This window comes from Mustela erminea, chromosome 10 (assembly GCF_009829155.1).
Source record: "Mustela erminea isolate mMusErm1 chromosome 10, mMusErm1.Pri, whole genome shotgun sequence".
Lineage (NCBI taxonomy): Eukaryota > Metazoa > Chordata > Mammalia > Carnivora > Mustelidae > Mustela > Mustela erminea.
Window position 1 is genome coordinate 58,122,054 of NC_045623.1, and position 19,264 is coordinate 58,141,317.

The window sequence follows — 19,264 nt, forward strand, 5'->3', positions numbered from 1 at the left end:
CAAATACTGTATAATTCTGGGAAGAAATGTAAAACATGGAAGGTATTTCCTAACAGAAATGGAAAAGGATTTCAATTGCAGTTCTTCTTCAGAAGTCTTTTCAAATATTGAAAAAGAAGTTGCACAAGCTATAAAAAATGCCATCGTTGTCACAACTGAGGGGATTAGGAGTTCATCCTTTAACAGAAGAGGTAGCATACTGTAAGGGATAACAGAAAAAAATATCAAAAGAGAATTGCTAATTCAAAACATAATCACTTTGTAAAAAATTTTTAAATGAGTTTATGATAACTATACTGAAAATATATAAATATGGGTTTGACTCACCTAAATGTTGACACAAGTAAAAACCAAGTAGACATAAAAGGAATTTCACTTAAAACTAAGCAGACTGGTCTAAAATGATAAAGAAAAAATATTTTAATCTTAGGAAACAGAATTTCAATTCTTGTGAAAAATATAAACACATTGTATCTATCTGATCTTTGGGGTAGCTAAACAAACAAATAAAAAACAGCCAGTAAGGTCTCCATATAGATCACTGGTTCATTTTTTTGGTATTAGTCCAAACTCAGTGAGTCTAAACACAAACAAGGTATCAACTCCTCCCAATAACTGAAAAACTGCTTATTTCAATATTCCATTAATGGAACTTTTTTTTCCTTGTCATACAAACAGCAGCTTATAGAAAGGATCAGATAAACAAATTCAAACATTCAGAGAAAGAGAGCTTTTTCAAGTTGCGTCCTACTTGAGAAATAAATTAATTCCCAGTACAGTGGTTTCAAAGTTCTTTTTTTATGACCCTCCATGTTACATATTACTCCATGTTACATATTACTAATCTAAGTTAGATCCTCTGCCATAGAAGTGAGAACAATGGAGAAAGAAGAATTTTAAGAGGAAACAAGTTGATTATGGTAGAAGATAAGAGGAAAAAACAAGTAGGAAGCAGTCAAACGAAAAGAGCAGTAATATAGGAAGAAGAGGCATAATACCAATGAATGGAACTACAGGATTTATGACAGAGCTTAGGGTCATAGGTCCCAATTCTGTGACCTCCTTACGTGCACCACTGTCTCATTACCTTCTGGATTCTACTGTGGCAATGCTCAAGAAGAAGGGGACCTGAGTCCTAGTCCCATCTCTGCCCCTTACTGGATGACCTTGAACAAATGATTAATTTAACCATCTTTCTTTGGTGTAAATGGAAATAGGAGTAATACCTTGTATTGTTACATTGTTACATAATTGAAAGAACCCTTTTACAAGTATTATCTAACTTTTTAATAAAATAACTTTTTACTAATGATGGCAGTTGTTGAATACTTGTTGCTATTGTTGTTATCATTATTATTTTGGGTCTCCTTATTTTACTTTTTAAAGATGTATTTATTTATCTGACAGAGACACAGTGAGAGAAGGAACACAAGCAGGGGAGTGGGAGAGGGAGAAGCAGGTCTACTGCCAAGCAGGGAGACTGATGCAGGGCTCGATCCCAGGATCCTGGATTCACGACCCAAGCCGAAGGCAAATGCATGATGACTGAGCCAGCCAAGTACCCCTTCGGTCTCCTTATTTTAAAAGGTTTGAGCATTCTCTTCCTTTCTTAGAAGGATGACTTCTCCCCATATCAACCGGCATATGAAATGTAAGTCCAGAGATTACAAACTGATTGAAAACTACCACACTAAAAGAAAATACTAGAGGACTTTCAATTTCATTACTTGATGCCTTTTCAATCAGAGTGTATTTGTTTAAAACATGCACATAGTAGCTGCTCAATAAATACTTTCTCTTTCTGGGTCTTAACTCTTTCCCATTTATTCATTCAGTATTCATTTTTTAAAAAAAGATTTTATTTATTTATTTGAGAGAGAGTGTGTGTCTGAGAAAACATGAGATGGGAGAAGGTCAGATGGAGAAGCAGACTCCCCATGGAGCCAGGAGCCTGATTCGGGACTCAATCCCGGGACTCCAGAATCACGACCTGAGCTGGAACACGTCCTGAGCTGAAGGCAGTCACCCAACCAACTGAGCCATCCAGGTGCCCCCATTCAACACTCATTTACCAGATACAAGTATTTATTGAAAACTTATGTACAACTGCTCTGAAAGGAATAAAAAGAGGAATATAACTCAGCCCTTGACCTCAAGGTACTTAGTATTTATATTTAAGCAGCAAAATCCCCTGCATCCTAACCTCTGAATCTTTTCTTTCACCACGTTGTTGAAAACAAACCCTTGCTCCCTTCGCCTGAGGAAAACGCTGCCTCTCAGCCCTCTCAACCTCACCTGTTTTGTTGTAGTTTCCAAAGCCTTCCAACAACTTGACCCAGAGCGAGATAACTTTTTTGGTCTCTATCACTTCTTCCACATCAGTTCTCCCCCCTCTGCACCCTAACAATCTCCATGTCCTCAGGCTTTATCCCTATTAGTCCTCAACTTTGTCATCAACCAACCACAAGAGTCACTTCCCTCATTACTCGGTCATTTCAACTCCTTACTCTCTACAAACCTATTTATCCTCATTCCTGGCAATTTTTACATAGATGATTTTCCAATACCCTGACATCTCATTTGCTGGAACTCCTCTCTTCAAGTGATCTCATCTTTTTATCCTCACTAGACAAAACCACAAACCTGGAAAGACCTAACTCTCCTCCTGTACTTATTCCAAAAATACTGAGCAACTGCTCTTGAGGAAAACATTTGCCTACACGAACTGTTTCACTTTAAAGAATTATTTATTTTGAGAGACAGAGCAGAGAGGACAGGCAGAGAGAGAAAATCTCAAGCAGATTCCCTGCTCAATGCGGAGGAGCCCGAGGCAAGGCTCATCTCACAACCCTGAGATCAAGACCTGAGCCAAAACAGAGTCAGATGCTTAACCGACTGAGCCATCTAGGTATCCGTTTTCACTTTAGACACGTGATCGTGATATTCAAGTGTCTAACAGCTACTATGTATTTCTCTAGTCTGTTCACATGTGTCTCTTAAGAAAAATAATTCCCACCTTCCCATAATCTCATAATCCCAACAGCTCCAATCTGCTCTTGCCTAAATACCTTGCCTTCCACTTCATTAAGAAAATTGAAATAAAAGAACTTTTACAGATCCCACCATCACATCACATCTCTTCTCAGCATCAGTACCAATATACTCTGTTGCCTCTTTTTATTAAATGAACTATGCCTGCACCTGTCCAAAGCCAGTCCTTCCATTTATGCTCTGGGTCAGATCCCATCTCCCTTTCCAAGGGGTATCGCTTCAGCAACCCTTAACTCCCTCCTATATCATCAGTGTTCCCTCTCTACAGACCATTCCCACACCATTATTTCTCCTAACACCTTAAGCAACAAGCCCCACTTGACTCTAATTTCTCTACCAATTATTGCTTTTTTTCTCCCCTTCTCAGCAAAACTTACCTAAAGAACTGTTTACCTGTCTCACATCATATATAAAAATTAACTCAAAAGGAATCAAAGACTTAAATATAAGAGCTAAATCCATAAACTTCTTAGAAATAACACGAGAGTAAGTCTTTATTACCTGGGATTTGGCAATGGTTTGTTGGACAGGACACCAAAAGCCCAAGCAACAAAAAGAAATAATAGATAAATTGAACTTCATCAAAATTAAAAACTTGACAGTTTTTAAAACCTTAAAAAATGCTCAACATTATTAGGGAAATGCAAATCAGAACCACAATGAAATACCCCATAGAATGGGGCGGGGGTAGGGGGAAGGAAAATAACAAATGCTAGCAAGGATGCAGAAAAACTGGAAACATATATTACATTACTGGTGGGAATGCAAAATGGTATAACTGCTGTGGAAATAGTTTGATGGTTCTTCAATCAGTTCAATACAGAATTACTATGTGACCCAGAAATCCCACTCCTGGATATAGACTCAGGAGTACTGAAAACAGGGGTGCCTGGGTGGCTCAGCCAGTTGGGTGTCTGTCTTTGGCTCAGGTCATGATCCCAGGATCCTGGGATCTACCCCCATTTCAGGCTCCTTGCTCAGCAGAGAGCCTGCTTCTCTCTCTCCCTCTGCCTGCTGCTCTGCCTGCTTGTGCTCTGTCAAATAAATAAATAAAATCTTTAAATTAAAAAAAAAAAAAAGAGGTACCAAAAACAAATACTCAAACAAAAACTTATGCAGGGATGTTCATACTGGCACTATTCACAATAACCAAATGTCCATCAAATGATGCATGGATGAAGAAAATGTATAGCCATACAATGCAATACTTTTCAGGCATAAAAATGAAGCATTGGGGCACCTGGGTGGCTCAGTGGGTTAAGCCTCTGCCTTTGGCTCAGGTCATGATCTCAGGATCATGGGATCAAGCCCCACATCGGCTTCCTGCTCAGGGGGAGCCGCTTCCCCCCGCCCCCGCCTACCTCACTGCCTACTTGTGATCTCTGTCAAATAAATTTTTTTTTTTAATGAAGTACTGATACTTGCTAAAACATAGATGAACTTTGAAAATACTATCTTACATGAAAGAGGTCAGACATAAAAAGACAAATTTTATATGATTCCAATTATGTGAAGTACCCCAAATAGGCAAATCCATAGAGACAAAAAGTAATTTAATGGTTACAAGAATTGACAGATGGGAAGAGTATGGGGATTGACTGCTTCAAGGGTACAAGGCTTCCTTCTTGGGTGATAAAAATATTCTGGAAGTAGATAGTGGTGATAGTTGCACAGCACTGTGACCACTGGTGTATTTTGCCATAAATAAATTAAAAAAAATAATCTACAACTATCTTCAATTTCTCTCTCATTATTGCTTAAACCCACCTTAATCAGGCTTTTCCCTGCATCACTCCATCAACATTAGCCTTGTCAAAGTCACCAATGACTTCCATTTTGCTGAGGCAAATAGTCTGTTCTCAGCCCTCATCTTGAGTGATCATCTTGTGTTTTTTCCCCTCAGCTTTACTAATATAATTGACATATAACATTGTGTAAGTTTAGGATGTACACCACAATAATTTGATATAGGCATATGTTACAAAATGATTATTGCAATGTTAGTTAACACATCCATCAATTCAGTCACCTCTTGCGTGTGTGTGTGTGTAGTGAGAACTTTTAAGATGTATTCTCTTAGCAACTTCCAAGTATATAATACCTATTAAATATTACTATGTACAGCCATCATGCTACACATTAGATCTCTAGAACTTACTCATCTTAAAACATTCATTTTGACCACCTTCGCCCATTTTTCCTTCCTTCTCCCCTGCCCTGGCAACCACCAATAGTACTCTGTTTCTATGAATTTCTACTCTGTTTCTATGGATTAGTTTCTGAGTTTTGATGACTTAGATTCCTTATTTATGTGAGATCACACAATATTCATCTTTCTGTCTGACTTATTTCACTTAGCATAATGCCCTCAAGGTTCATCTATGTTGTTGTAAATGGCAGGATTTCCTTCTTCCTTATGACCGAGTAATAGTTCAAAGTGTGTGCGAGAGTGTGTGCCATGAGTGCATATATAGTATACATTTTCTTTATCCATTCATTTGCTGATGGATATTTAGGTGGTTTCCATGTCTTGGCTACTGCAAATAATGCTACAGTGAACATGGGGATGCAGACACCTCTTCAGGGTCATGATTTCATTTCCTTCAAATATATACCCACCTGTGGGACGGCTGATCACATGCTAGTTCTATTGTAATTTGGGGGAGAACTGCTACAGTGTTTTCCATTGTGGCTATACCAACTTATATTCCCAGTAAGAGTGTACAAGGGTTCTCATTTCTCCACATCCTTACCGGTACTTGCTATCACTTGTCTTTTTCATAAGAGCCATTCTGACCGGTATAAAGTGTTACCTCATTGTGCTTCCGATTTGCATTTTCCTGATGATTAGTGATGTTGAGCACCCTTTCAAGTACACGTTGTATAGCTTCTTTGGGAAAATGTCTATTTAAGGTCCTTTGCCCATTTTCAAATTGTTTTTTTACTATTGAGTTGTATGAATTCCTTATATATTTTGGAGATTAACTCCTTATCAGGTATATGGTTTGCAAATATTTTCTCCCATTCCATAAGTTGCCTTTTCTTTTTTATTTTTAAGATTTATTTATTTATTTATTTGACAGACAGAGATTACAAGTAGGCAGAGAGGCAGGCAGAGAGAGAGAAGAGGAAGCAGGCTCCCCGCTGAGCAGAGAGCCCAATGTGGGGCTCGATCCCAGGACCCTGGGATCCTGACCTGAGCCGAAGGCAGAGGCTTTAACTCACTGAGCCACCCAGGTGCCCCCATAAGTTGCCTTTTTCATCTGTTAATCATTTCTTTTGGTATATTGAAGTTTTTTAGGATGTCAGCCCACTTACTTATTTTTCCTTTTCTTCCTTGTGGTTTTGGTATCATATCTAAAAAATCATTGCTAAGACCAATGGTAAGGAGCTTTGTTCCTATGTTTTCTTCTAGAAGTTTTATGGTTTCAGGTCTTACATTTACATCTTTAATCCATTTCAAGTTAATTTTGTGAATGGAGTAAGATAGGTGACTCATGTCCTTAAAATACCTTCTTCACTCAGGGCACCAACTCTTGTGGTTTTTCATCCTACCTTTTAGCCATTCCTATTTGCCTCTTCTCCTAAGACCTCTTAACACGGTGCGGTCCAGGACTCAGTCTCTGGTACTCTTCTCTGTATATACTCACTCCCTTGGTGATTTCACCCAGTCTTATGACTTTGTCCTCTTTACTGACAATCTACTAAATTTGTATCCCCAGCTCAACCCCCCTCTAGAACTGCACTCATATGTCCAACCCAGACATACATCTAAATGCAGACTCAACATCTATGCTTGGACGTCCAAAGACCTGTCCAACACTGAACTTGCAACCCTCTCACGAGGTCCACATCTAGCTTAACCCTGTTCCACTGTCAATCTTCCCCATTTCAGTCAATTGCTATTCTATCTTTGCAGTTGCAAGCCATAGGCACTCAATGAATATTTATTGAATGAAATATCTATTTACTGATAGATTAGCTAGGAACGACCAAGAAAAACTTTTAATGCTGACTTTAAAATATTTTATCAAAATTATATTAAGCCATGCACTATTATATATAATCTAAGTATAGCTGTAGAGTAGGAACTCCCAGAAATTCAGGGCCCAAGAGCTAATTTGAATGGTCAGGTTACAGATCACTGAATGGACTGCCTTAGTATGGGGTAGAAAATCTGGGGGAAAATACATGTGTTTGAAAGCAAACCTTTCCATAGTTTCATCCCCTTGTACTAGGAATGTGTGGATGGTCAGCCAAGCCTCACATAAAAGTGAAAGAAACTAACTTGGGTTTAGACTTTGGGGGATGAAACTAAGCTGTCCTCCTGGTCTGCAACAATGTGAGACTATTTAGTTCCAAGCAAAGAAGCTTTCCATATAGGCAGCCCAGCTTACTATAAAGCTCTGCTTTGAGTTTTTAGTTCAACGTTCCACCTAATAAACGCAATTCATTGCAGAATAAATTTGTCATTGGTTATTCTTTAAGGGATCTTCCATAGGAACCTAGCAAACACAGGATAAGGGGTGGGATTGATCTAGGGCAGGATTCAAGTACTCCAATGCGTTCTGGACAAATACTATTTTAATATTGGGATAATATATCCCCACTGTCACCCAATTTCTATGATAACCAGGAAGAATTTTAATGCTCTTAAAGCAAAGTAGTCTGACTGGGGATTGCCAATAGGGTCTAAACAAAGGTTTTTGTTTTTGTTTTGATATTTTATATATTTATTTGACAGAGATCATAAGTAGACAGAGAGGCAGGTAGGCATAGAGAGAGAGGAAGCAGGCTTCCTGCTGAGCAGAGAGCCCAATGTGGGGCTCGATCCCAGGACCTTGAGATCATGACCTGAGCTAAAGGCAGAGGCTTAACCAACTGAGCCACCCAGGTGCCCCTTCATTTTTTTTTTTTAAGATTTTATTTATGGGACACCGGGGTGGCTCAGTTGGTTAAGCGGCTACCTTTGGCTCAGTTCATGATCCCAGCATCCTGGGATCGAGTCCCACATCAGGTTCCTTGCTCTGCAGGGAGCCTGCTTCTCCCTCAGCCTCTGCCTGCCATTCTGTCTGCCTGTGCTCACTCTTGCTCCTCTCTCTCTCTGACAAATAAATAAATAAAATCTTAAAAAAAAAAAAAAAGATTTTATTTATTTATTTGACAGATAAAGATCACAAGTAGGCAGAGAGGCAGGCAGAGAGAGAGAGGAGGAAGCAGGCTCCCCACAGAGCAGAGCCATTGGGCTCAATCCCAGGACCCTGGGATCATGACCTGAGCCAAAGGCAGAGGCTTTAACCCACTAAGCCACCCAGGCGCCCCCTAAGCAAAGGTTTTGATAAAAGAAATAGCAAGGGGTCAACATATGAAAGTCCCAAAAGAGGTGAATGAAGACAACAAAGCTAAAGAGATATGGAGATATGGAAATGAAGGAAATGAAAAAGGCAAAGATGACAAACAGGCTCCAACCTGAGGAAAATCTCTAGCATATAAAAAACATATAGGAAGAAACAGAAATAATTATGCCAGTAATAATTCTATGAAACTTTTTCAGTTTAAAATATATTTTAAAAGAAGTAAAACTGTAAGAAATCATTATGGAAAAATATAATTTTATGAATAATTTTATGCAACTACATAGTAACATTTGTGTGGTTTTGTTTTGTACTTAGGTGATTATATGTAGCTGATAAATTTATGTATATATAATACACACATAGTAATAAATAAATAAAACACATTTTTACTTACAATGATACCAAGAGAATGGACTTTTCATGTACTTGGAAAGAAAATAAAAAGAATGACAGTGCACAGCTAACCTTTAAGAAAAAGGGGGGAGAATGAGATATAACAACTTATAAACTATAATAGTTTAATTATGAAGCTAAATAAAAATCATCTGAAGTAAAATTTTAAAGCTTAATGTAGTTTCTATCTAGAAGGAAAATATCTATACAACATTAATGCATAATATTTTACTCAAATACAGAAAAACCTTGCTTGAAAAAATAATGATAATAAAGCTATACTTAACCATCTAAAACAATTTCATTCAGACTCAATTATTAATAAACAAAACTACTAAATACTTCAGACACACAATCAGATCTTCATTCCCCCCTTGGAATCTTTGACAATTAAAAGGGACTGAAGGACAAGAAGTTCAAAAACACCTCACGAAACAAATGTGGGTATTAAGAAGGGCACATATTGCATGGAGCACTGGGTATGGTGCATGAATAATGAATTATGGAACACTGAAAAAAAATAAATTTAAAAAATAATAATTAAAAAATAAAAACAAATCTATTTTAGTACATTTTTTAAATGTACAATTCAATAAAATATATTAAATGTTTTATGAAGTCATCATTTGCTATTTGGGGTTTAAAATTAAAATTACTTAGGTCTATTATCAGAAGTTTATGATCTGCATACTGAACATCTATCTACACACATGCAATCCAGAGCAAATCCTATCTACACCATTTTCTAATTACAATATCCACCCACTTCTCTCCATTCCCCCCTGCTAATAGTGGAAAAGGAGTGGTCTAAGCCACACTCATCTTTCTCCTGGACTACTGCAATAACCTCCTAATTGGTAACACTCTTGCTTCCTTACAGTCCATTATGTACTCAGCCACCATATCAGATCATGTAAATTTCCCTGTTTAAAATCCTCAAATAGCTTCCCATTAACACTGAGAATAAAATCCAAACTCCTGTCTGGGTCCTGCCTTCCTCTTCCAGTCTATTTCTTACTATCTCCCTCACGCACTTCACACCAGCCACTTCATACCTGTCCCTTTTTGTGCTGAACATGCCAAACATGTTCCTGCTTTAAGAAAAAACTTCATTTTATCAAGTCAGAGCACAGACCTTCTTAGTGAATGGTTCCTTCTGGCTAGTCATTCAGCTCAAGGCCTAAATGTCACTTCCGTAGACAGGCCTTCCCCTGTTCAAGCTAAAGTACTGCCCCACCAGCACTCCTTTCATATAACACTATTTTCTTCATAGCTCCATCACTTCCAGATATTTTCTCAGGAACAAATCTATTCTGTTTACTGTCCTTCTCCTAGCGTTGGCATGAAAGACCCCAATTAAGAGAAAAGGGATATGAGCTGTCATTCACTTACACACCAGTACTTGGAAAAGGACCTGGCACATTAGCGGGCACTCAACATATGCTACTTGAATAGATTAAATATGATCACCCTGCTGCTATACATGTATTAGTATCATACCATCAATTACCTCAATTATAGGCTTATATTGAGAAATAATTCAATCTTTATTGAAAGGAAAACATTTAGAAATAATTATATATATAATATAATGGGAAATGTTTTCAAAGTTCTCAGGAACATTCAGTAAGAATTCAAAACATCAACATTAATAAGAAAAATCATTAATATAAATCATTTTTAGTTTTTTAAAGATAATGGCTTATATACTAAAACAGCCAACAGAATAAAATTAGGAGATTAAGAGAAAAAAAAGTTTTTTCTGGCTTATAATCCTAAAAGTAATTACCTCTAATACTGCTACAGTTACTCAAACTCTGAAATTCCACTCGATTATCTTTGAAATAATACCTTTATTTAGCATGCTATTTCCTAGAAAAATAACATAATCATATGTAAGCTTGTAAATATTTCAAGCTAGGGCTATTAACAACATCAGAGCATTATTATTATTCCTTCTATTCTAAAAGTCCTATAGAATAGTAACAGGTGATGTAGAATGCTCAGAGTTCATTCTCAGAATGAAACAAGAAATTGTCAATAAAAAGGTAATAAAAAAGAAAAGAGGAACATGAAACTATTGTTTTGCACTGTGGTACCCATATGCACTTCTGAAGTATTTTACTGTTTTGCTCTGTTCTGGCTTGTTTCTGAAATGCAATATAAATAAGTGCCCATCTCAAAATTGAAATCCTAATTTCTAAAATGTCCCCTTATTAAGCCCATTAAGAGTTTTAATAAACTAAATTTTCTTGAGTATCATTTTAGAGACCAAGGCATAAAGGAACCAAATTTCAAATACCACAGAAATACAACCAGGAAGGAATTTGTGAGCCTACTCAGAGAAACCCAAAGGTGTAGGAAATATAACCAATTCATCTTCAAACTAACACAAGTCATCTTCCTTAAACAGAGATCTGTCCCCTATCCTCAAAAAGCTTTTTTGGCTCTTCTGGCACACAAATCAAACTCCCAACTTTTTTAAGCCAGCATTCAAGGTCTTACCCAATTAGAGCCTTTTCAACTCTTATCTCCCACTATATCCTTTCCTAACCTCAAAACACACACACACACACACACACACACACGTCACACAATTTTCACTGTATGCTATTCCCAGCATTCCCTATCCTTTCCTCCACTGTATCCAAGCTCTTCCTCCTGCCTTGAATTCTCTAATGCTACATAACCTCCTATTCCAAATCTTGCCCAGCTTTCAAAATTTGGCTCCAATTCCACTTACTCTTAAGAAGCTGTCTAAAATCTGCCCCAAAGTAATATTTCCCTTTTCTACACTATCACAGCATTTAATATGTAACTAAAAGAACTTACTACCTTCTACTTAATAGCATAATTATTTAAACATGTCTATTCCCACTCTTTTCTTCTCTGTATTCCCTAATACAAAGCAGAAATTAAAGAGTTGTTGAATTAAACCGAAAGCTTCTGATTATTCAGCCTAATATAAAACACAGCACCAACGTATGTCACTCAGTAAATGTTCACCAAATAAATGAATACCTTATTTCCCAGTCCAGTAAACCCCATTCAGAGGAAGAAAATAATTACCTGTATTTTTAAAAGATCAGATGCAGCAAGAATTAAGTATTTAAAGTAATGAGAAACTTACCAGAGTAAATCTGAATCCTCTGGGAGAGGGCTTAAGTGTTAATTTTATACATGCAGGAAGCAGGCTCAAAAATGTAAAACAAAAGCTAAAAAAAAGAATAAAAAGAAAACATTTGTTTTCTTTATAGAGCTATGTAATTAAAGCAAGGAAATATCGTTTAATATAAGGATCACGTTACTTGTTTATTTCAAATTAAAGGTTTTCTTATTTATTAAATGTGAACTTAACACCAAATATTTAAATAAAATCCATTCATTGAAATATTTACACACTTTTATATGTAATTATATAATACAGAAAAACTATTATAATGGTTACATTACTTTTAGAAAAGATACACAAAGATAGCAAACACTCAAAATAAGAAAACACTATCAGGCATAAAAAGACAATATATATTTGTAACACAAACATTCATAAAATTTTCTCACAAAAGTTAACTATTTGATTTTCAGCCCATGGTAAATCAGAGAGAACAAGTTAGAAAGGAAGTGGGTAGCTGCCAGAGCTTCTCCTAGTGATGGCCTATGGGCAGGGAGGAAAAGGAACTCAATGAGCAGAGCCATGGGGAGCCATTTGGTACCAAACAGCTTTTGCAAGCCCTAAGGACAAATTATAACACAATAACTGATTTTCCAACTGTTGGTGGTTTTGTGGTGTGTCAACTTGGCTCAGCTGAACTACGGTTCCCTGAATATGCTTCTAGATAGAGTGGGCTACAAGAGATATTCTCAGAACTGGAGGACAGAGGGAGGCAGCACCATTATGCAGCATGCACACACAGATACCTTCTCCCAGTTATTCAAACACTAATCTTGGAGCTGCTGAGGCGATTTTGGGCAGATGTAATGAAAGTTTCTCTTCAGTTGATTTTAACTTAATCAAAAGGGGGATTCTTGGATGGCCTGACTTAATCAATTCGAAGGCTTTTAAAAGAGAGCTTAGGTCTGCCCTAAATTGAGATTCCAAACAGCAACTGGGTTTGAATTGCTCTTCCTCCCCCTTAGATACTCTTTCCTAAATGCCTGCCTTGTGGACTTCCAGTTTGTTCAGTCAGATCCCCTGACGGTATATGCCAATTCCTTGTAATAAATTCACACGCACACACACCCTCCTACTCATTCTTCTTCTCTGGTTGAACCCTGATTGATACACCACTGAAAATCACGGTTCTTCAAGATAATGTTTAATCATGTTTATTAGACTTTGTTTAAGGAGGAGGGAAATAGGTAACAATCCAGGAAGATTATCATTTCACATACTTCAAATAGTAATTTTGGTATATAAAGCGATAGGTAATGTTATATGGAAAATTCACTAATGAAGAACACCTCATTTCCTAATGACACCAGATAAATGAGATATTACCATAATACTTTTAGAGATGAGCTTCTACAACACCATACTCGAACTTTATATCTCTTACCTGATTTTTATCTGGATGTGACGTGGCAAAATATCCTTGATCTTCAGAAAGATACTGACGCTGCACCAAATATTGGCCACTTTATCCTTAAAAGAGATTTGTGAGTTTTACATTCTGATATAATAGAAATATTAAACTCTATCAAAGTACAGCCCATGATTTCTAAATAAACTTTTGAGACATAAAACTTTTGTTCACAACTGTTTTATAACTGAGTTGCTTAAACTCTCCAGGAATACACACACACACACACATTTTTCGTTTTTTGCAATGAGAGTTGACCTAAATCACAAGCCAACCATAATCCAGACATTCCCAAGAAATATTTATTATTTTTCAAAGAACAGCACACTATCCCGAAATATTTAAGTTACTCATCTTTGGACATTTTTTCTAGGAAATCTTTTTTCCTAATTTGTAGAACATACATTTTTTGGACCCATTTTATCACACACCTAAAATTGTCCCAAATATAACCTACTAACAACTCACAATGACAAGAGTTAATTGCTAATAAATCAAGGCATTTAAAGACATTAGCAGTTGTGGTAGGATTGCTTTCAAAATTAAATTTGTAACTACAGCACTCTGCTTGTGAAACCCACCCTCTACACAGCTGCTTAACTCACAGCTGTGTAAGCATAACATCAAGAAAGTAACTATCACTGACAACTGCACCATCCCACTACCCCTGTCGATCAAAGAAAATGCTCTTCAGATTTTGAGGGTAGTCAGGGAATGGAGGTGGCCAGCAACACTGTCAAACATGTATGATACACATCTTTATAATTATTGTGATAAATACTATTTTTGAAATGGAAGGCAAGGCAGAGAACCAAGAAGCTTAGATGGAGAATTAACTTTTCTTTATATAGGTTTTAAGGTTAGAGGAAGTATTAGGAAGAACACAGTTTCAAAATTCACACCACAACTCTGCCATGTACAAGCTCTGTGAGTCTCTGACCTCAGTTTTCTGATCTACAAAATGATACTTCAGTCAGACCTATTATGAGAATCAAATAAAATCACATGTGAAGTATGTGGCACCTAGTAAGTAAGAGTGATGACAAGAATAGTGACGATTTGTGATTATCACTATCAGGAGCGACAGCATCCCCATCAACATTTAAGTCGCATATGCCTGTTCCATCAACACCAAACTCTTTCTTGGCCTCTTTCAAAATGCTTGTACCATCCTACTAGAGATCCAGTGAAAGACAGATAATCGATAGCAATTTATATATTCAAAAATTAGAAAGATATATATGCTTTTCTAATTCTTTTTAAAAGAAATGTTTATCAAAAGCAAATTATCTATAAATATGTTGTCTCTGTCTAACTTTATTAAAAGGCCTTTTCGTTTCAGAAAAATGGTTTGTTTAATTTAATTACCAAATCTAAATCATCAAATTATCCATGTAATAAAAGTTTAACAAGAGTGATTAAGCTAGCATTAAATGAAATGAAAGATTCTCATTAAAAAATTACTATGGATGAAGGTTATATAAGGAAATTATGAGATCTTGCTGAAGCAAACATGATTTAGTTTAATAAATAATTTCCTAAGACTAAAAAGAGAATATAAACCAAAAAATTACAGAGCTGTTAACTTTGTAGCTGCAACTACTCATGCTGTCTTTCACTATGGATCTTATTTCATTAGAAAAATATATAACTGAAGGGTGCCTGGGTAGCTCAATCATTAAGTGCTGCCTTCGGCTCAGGTCATAATGCCAGGGTCTTGGGATCAAGCCCCACATTGGGCTCCCTGCTCTGCGGGGAATCTGTTCTCCCTCTCCCGCTCCCCTTGCTTGTGTTCCCTCTCTCGCTGTGTCTCTCTCTGTCAAAAAAATAAATAAAATCTTTTTTAAAAAAAGAAAAATATATAACTAAATTATGGATTTCATGATGGCATAAATATTATCTATTCATTTAATGTACTAGAAAACGCCAGCTGAGCTAGAGGTTATATACTGGATTAAATAACTGGCAAGGAATGATTGCAAGGAGAGTAGCTGAAGTTACTGCTCCTGTGTGTCTCCTATATGAAATCCCCAGAGGTCACAGCAAAACAGTGTTAATAGAAAGGAGTAAGGAGAAAGTACTTAAACATACCTCAAATAATCCACGATCAACTGGGAAGAGTCTTCTCAGAACTTGCATTGTTTGCTCCCTTTCTGTAAAGAATGGCAGCCAGCAGAGAATGAAGGAAGCCACAACTGTACAAGACAGCTTAATTAACAAAACAAACCTAGAACAAAAACAAAGGTACCCAGTAAGACAGGGAGAGATTAAGAATTCTGAGAAATCAGTCTCAGTCTCACTGAAGATAATAAATATAAATGTATAGTAATGACAAATCTATGCTACTAACATTAACATGGGAGTCTACTCAAATCAGAGTTAAGAAATTCACAATTAATAATATATATAGCTCTCCAACAAAAAGACTATCACCACCTTAATTAACATTTAACTTACATGCTTTTCCAATGCAGTCATGAAGAAAAACGTCAAATTGGGATGTATTTCTATTAAGTATAAAATGTAATATGCTCTAAATGGATGAAATCCTATAGCAATGCTCTAACAAACCAATCCACATTACCTCTGATAAATGTACATTGATCAAAATATTCCTCTTGTTAGGAAGAATTAAAATAAAATTAGAGAACAGGACTTAATCTCTCTTCCAACTCACTCCACAGTCAACACATTATTAAGAAATCACCTGAAGGCAAAAATGAAAGACCACCTTCTTCCTGGTAAGTATGCCAAACAGATTCTCTGAAGTACTTTTTAAAATTCTGTTGTTTAAAAGCCACTCACCCCTCTCCTTTCAGGCCTTTTTTAAAACACTTGCCAAGCAAAAAGCAAAAAAATGGCAAGGAGTGGTAAAGTTCCATCTGTTTATAATTTATAGCTAAGCAAAATGCCAGTGAGCCTAGGAGGTCCCAGTCACAAGATACTCCAAGAACACCCCACAACGCAAAGCCAAGACTCACAGAATTATATATGTTCTTATGTCAAGGAAATTAACTCAAAAATTAAAAGAAATAAATCTTGTATTTTATAGAGCATATTTCATATGTGATTTTAAAATAATATATAATGAAGGCTATTTCTAAACAGAAATTGGAAGTATTGAGATGATAAACTAATATGAAATTGCATAATGGCCTCAAATACATCAAATTGACTGCTAAACAGAGCAACTGATTTGCTTAGATTTAAAACATCATTAAACAGTTAACACATAGCTTTCTGTTAGACTATCTAAGAATATTACTATAATAACATACCAAAATCTAGAGAATAAAACAATGCTCCAAAGTAAAACACACACACACAGCCTTACTGATATCCCCATACTTTCTTCTATAATCAATATTATAAATTAATATATGTCTTTGATTGAAACTGATAACCTTATTATAGTAAAACAACATCACAGTTAGACTTTGCAGTTCAAAATGGTTGAGCTGACCTCTCACATTTACCTCCACTCCTTCCTGAGACCCCCCTAAAGTGACAGGGAATTTTATTTCTTTATTTTTAATTTTTTAAAAGATTTTATTTATTTGACAGAGGGAGACAGCAGGAGAGAGCACAAGCAGAGGGAATGGCAGGCAGAGGCAGAGGGAGAAACAGGCGCCCCACAGAGCAGGGAACCCAATGTGGGGCTCGATCCCAAAAGCAGACATGTAACCAATTGAACAACCCAGGCACCCAGATGGGGAATTTTTAAAAGTAAATATTCACAGCTGTAAAGAGAGCAGGAAGATGAGTTACAACAGATGAAGATTTCAACACATTTTCAGAAGACAGAGGACACGGAGCATAAATAAAATACGACAGAAGAAGCCAGAGCTTAGAAAATGCAGAGAAAGGCTGAGCATCCACTCTGCAAGCCCCTAGAGAACTCAAGAAACACCAAGTAGGTTAGAGTGCTTGAGTAACATGTTGAAAAGAAAACAGGAGGATTAAATGAAAATGCCTACATGGAGGCATTTTCCTTACTCCTACCCCACCTTACTCCTATGCAGAGGTTATCTAGGAACCAAATATTTATCCCCCAGGCAACAGAAGAAGGAATATTTCTCCAAAAACATGGAATTAACTATCCAGGACAGCTAGTGTAGAAGTGAACACCAGCACTTTAATTTAAGTGTAAATTAAAATCTCCACATTCTGACACTTACGGAGCCTAAATGTTCTGGCCAGCTCCCTGCCCACTTACTCTACAGTGGGCCAAATACACAGAGAACTCACATGCTACTTTTTCTTCTGCCTTATTTTTTTTTTTTTTTAAGTTTTATTTATTTATTTATTTGACAGAAATCACAAGCAGGCAAAGAGGCAGGCAGAGAGAGAGAGGAGGAAGCAGGCTCCCCGCCAAGCAGAGAGCCCGATGCGGAACTCGATCCCAGGACCCTGAGACCATGACCTGAGCCGAAGGCAGAGGCTCAACCCACTGAGCCACCCAGGTGCCCCTTTCTTCTGCCTTATTCTTAAATAAGAATAGATACATTAGGATCAAACAGACATTTTAGAAAAACCTGTAACAAGAAAAAAAAAAACCCAAAATGAAAAGGGGAAAAAAACTGACCTTAGAAGAATGGAAATAATTCAGGGAATAGTAGAAAAAGAGTAAATTTAAATTTAAGATAGGATTAATTAAAAAATGAGATTTAATAGATGTATTAGAGATAAAGTCATGATAATCTAAACCATAAAACAAAAGATAAAGAGATGCTCAAGACGGAGGTGAAGGGGTGCCTGGATGGCTCTAACAGTTGAGTGGCAGATGCTTGATTCTGACTCAGGTGGTGATCTCAGGGTTGGAGATCAAGCCCGACAAAAAGCTCCGTGCTCAGTGGAGGATCTGCTTAGGATTCTCTAGATTCTCCCTCTGCCTCTCCCCCCACTCAAATGCACACACTGATAAATGAGTAAATCTTATTTTAAATCTTAAAAAAAAAAAAAAAACCAAAAAAGAGGTGAAAACTCTAACATCTGTCTAATAAACTCAAGAAAGAGTAAAGTGAGAAAATCATTGAAGAAAATACAGAATTTCCCAGAACTGAAGAACATGAGTCTTCAAAAAGAATGACTCACAGAGTATCCAAACAACTGTTGCAAACCCATGCCTAAACAAATCACTGTTAAATTTCAGAGCCCAAAAGGTAAAAAAATAGTAACAGCAGCAGCAGTAACAAAAGATAATAATAGCAATAAATAACTCATATAGAGCTTAGTATCTGCCAGGTACTATTTTCTTTATGTATAATATTTCACTTAATTCTCAAAACAAGCATACAGGGGCACCTGGGTGGCTCATTTGGTTAAGTGTCTGCCTTCGGCTCAGGTTATGATCCCAGGGTCCTGGAATCAAGCCCCGAATCGGGCTCCCTCCTCTGTGGGGAGTCTGCTTCTCCCTCTCCATCTGCCCCTTCCCCTGCTTGTGGTCTCTCTCTCAAATAAATAAAGTCTTTAAAAAAAAAAAAAAAAAAAAAAAAGCACACAAAGTGGGGCACCTGGCTGGTTCAGTCAAAAGAGCATTGATTCTTGATCTCAGGACTGTGAGTTCAAGCCCCACACTGGGCACAGAGATTACTTAAATAAATCAATAAGTAAACATTTTTTAAAAACATACAAAGGGTAATTATTATCCCCGTGTAACAAATGAAGAAAGTACATAGTGGTTAAAAAAATGTGTCCCCACAAAAATGACAAAAATCCCAAAAGCTTGAAGACTTTGATTTTAACCACAGAGGAAATCCACTACAAATTCACCAGAAGGGTTAAAATGAAAATGACTGACAGTTGGTGAAGATAAGCACCTGGAAATCCTACCTTGTTTCTGATGGCAGTGTGACTGGTATAACATGCTTGAAAATAATTTGA

General features: G+C 36.7%; 1 protein-coding gene across 1 annotated transcript in view; it reads right to left on the reverse strand.

The window, feature by feature from the left end:
* The window catches only part of ALG6 (ALG6 alpha-1,3-glucosyltransferase), a 66,044-nt gene that overhangs the window by 3,995 nt on the left and 42,785 nt on the right, over window positions 1-19,264 (reverse strand). Inside the window, exons 8-14 of the mRNA XM_032361466.1 lie at window positions 16,187-16,372; window positions 15,473-15,608; window positions 13,358-13,443; window positions 11,932-12,016; window positions 8,803-8,873; window positions 328-396; window positions 1-199 (exon numbers count right to left, since the gene is read on the reverse strand). Of these exons, the coding sequence (XP_032217357.1) occupies window positions 1-199; window positions 328-396; window positions 8,803-8,873; window positions 11,932-12,016; window positions 13,358-13,443; window positions 15,473-15,608; window positions 16,187-16,372 (832 nt within the window). The remainder of the gene's footprint in view (window positions 200-327; window positions 397-8,802; window positions 8,874-11,931; window positions 12,017-13,357; window positions 13,444-15,472; window positions 15,609-16,186; window positions 16,373-19,264) is intronic.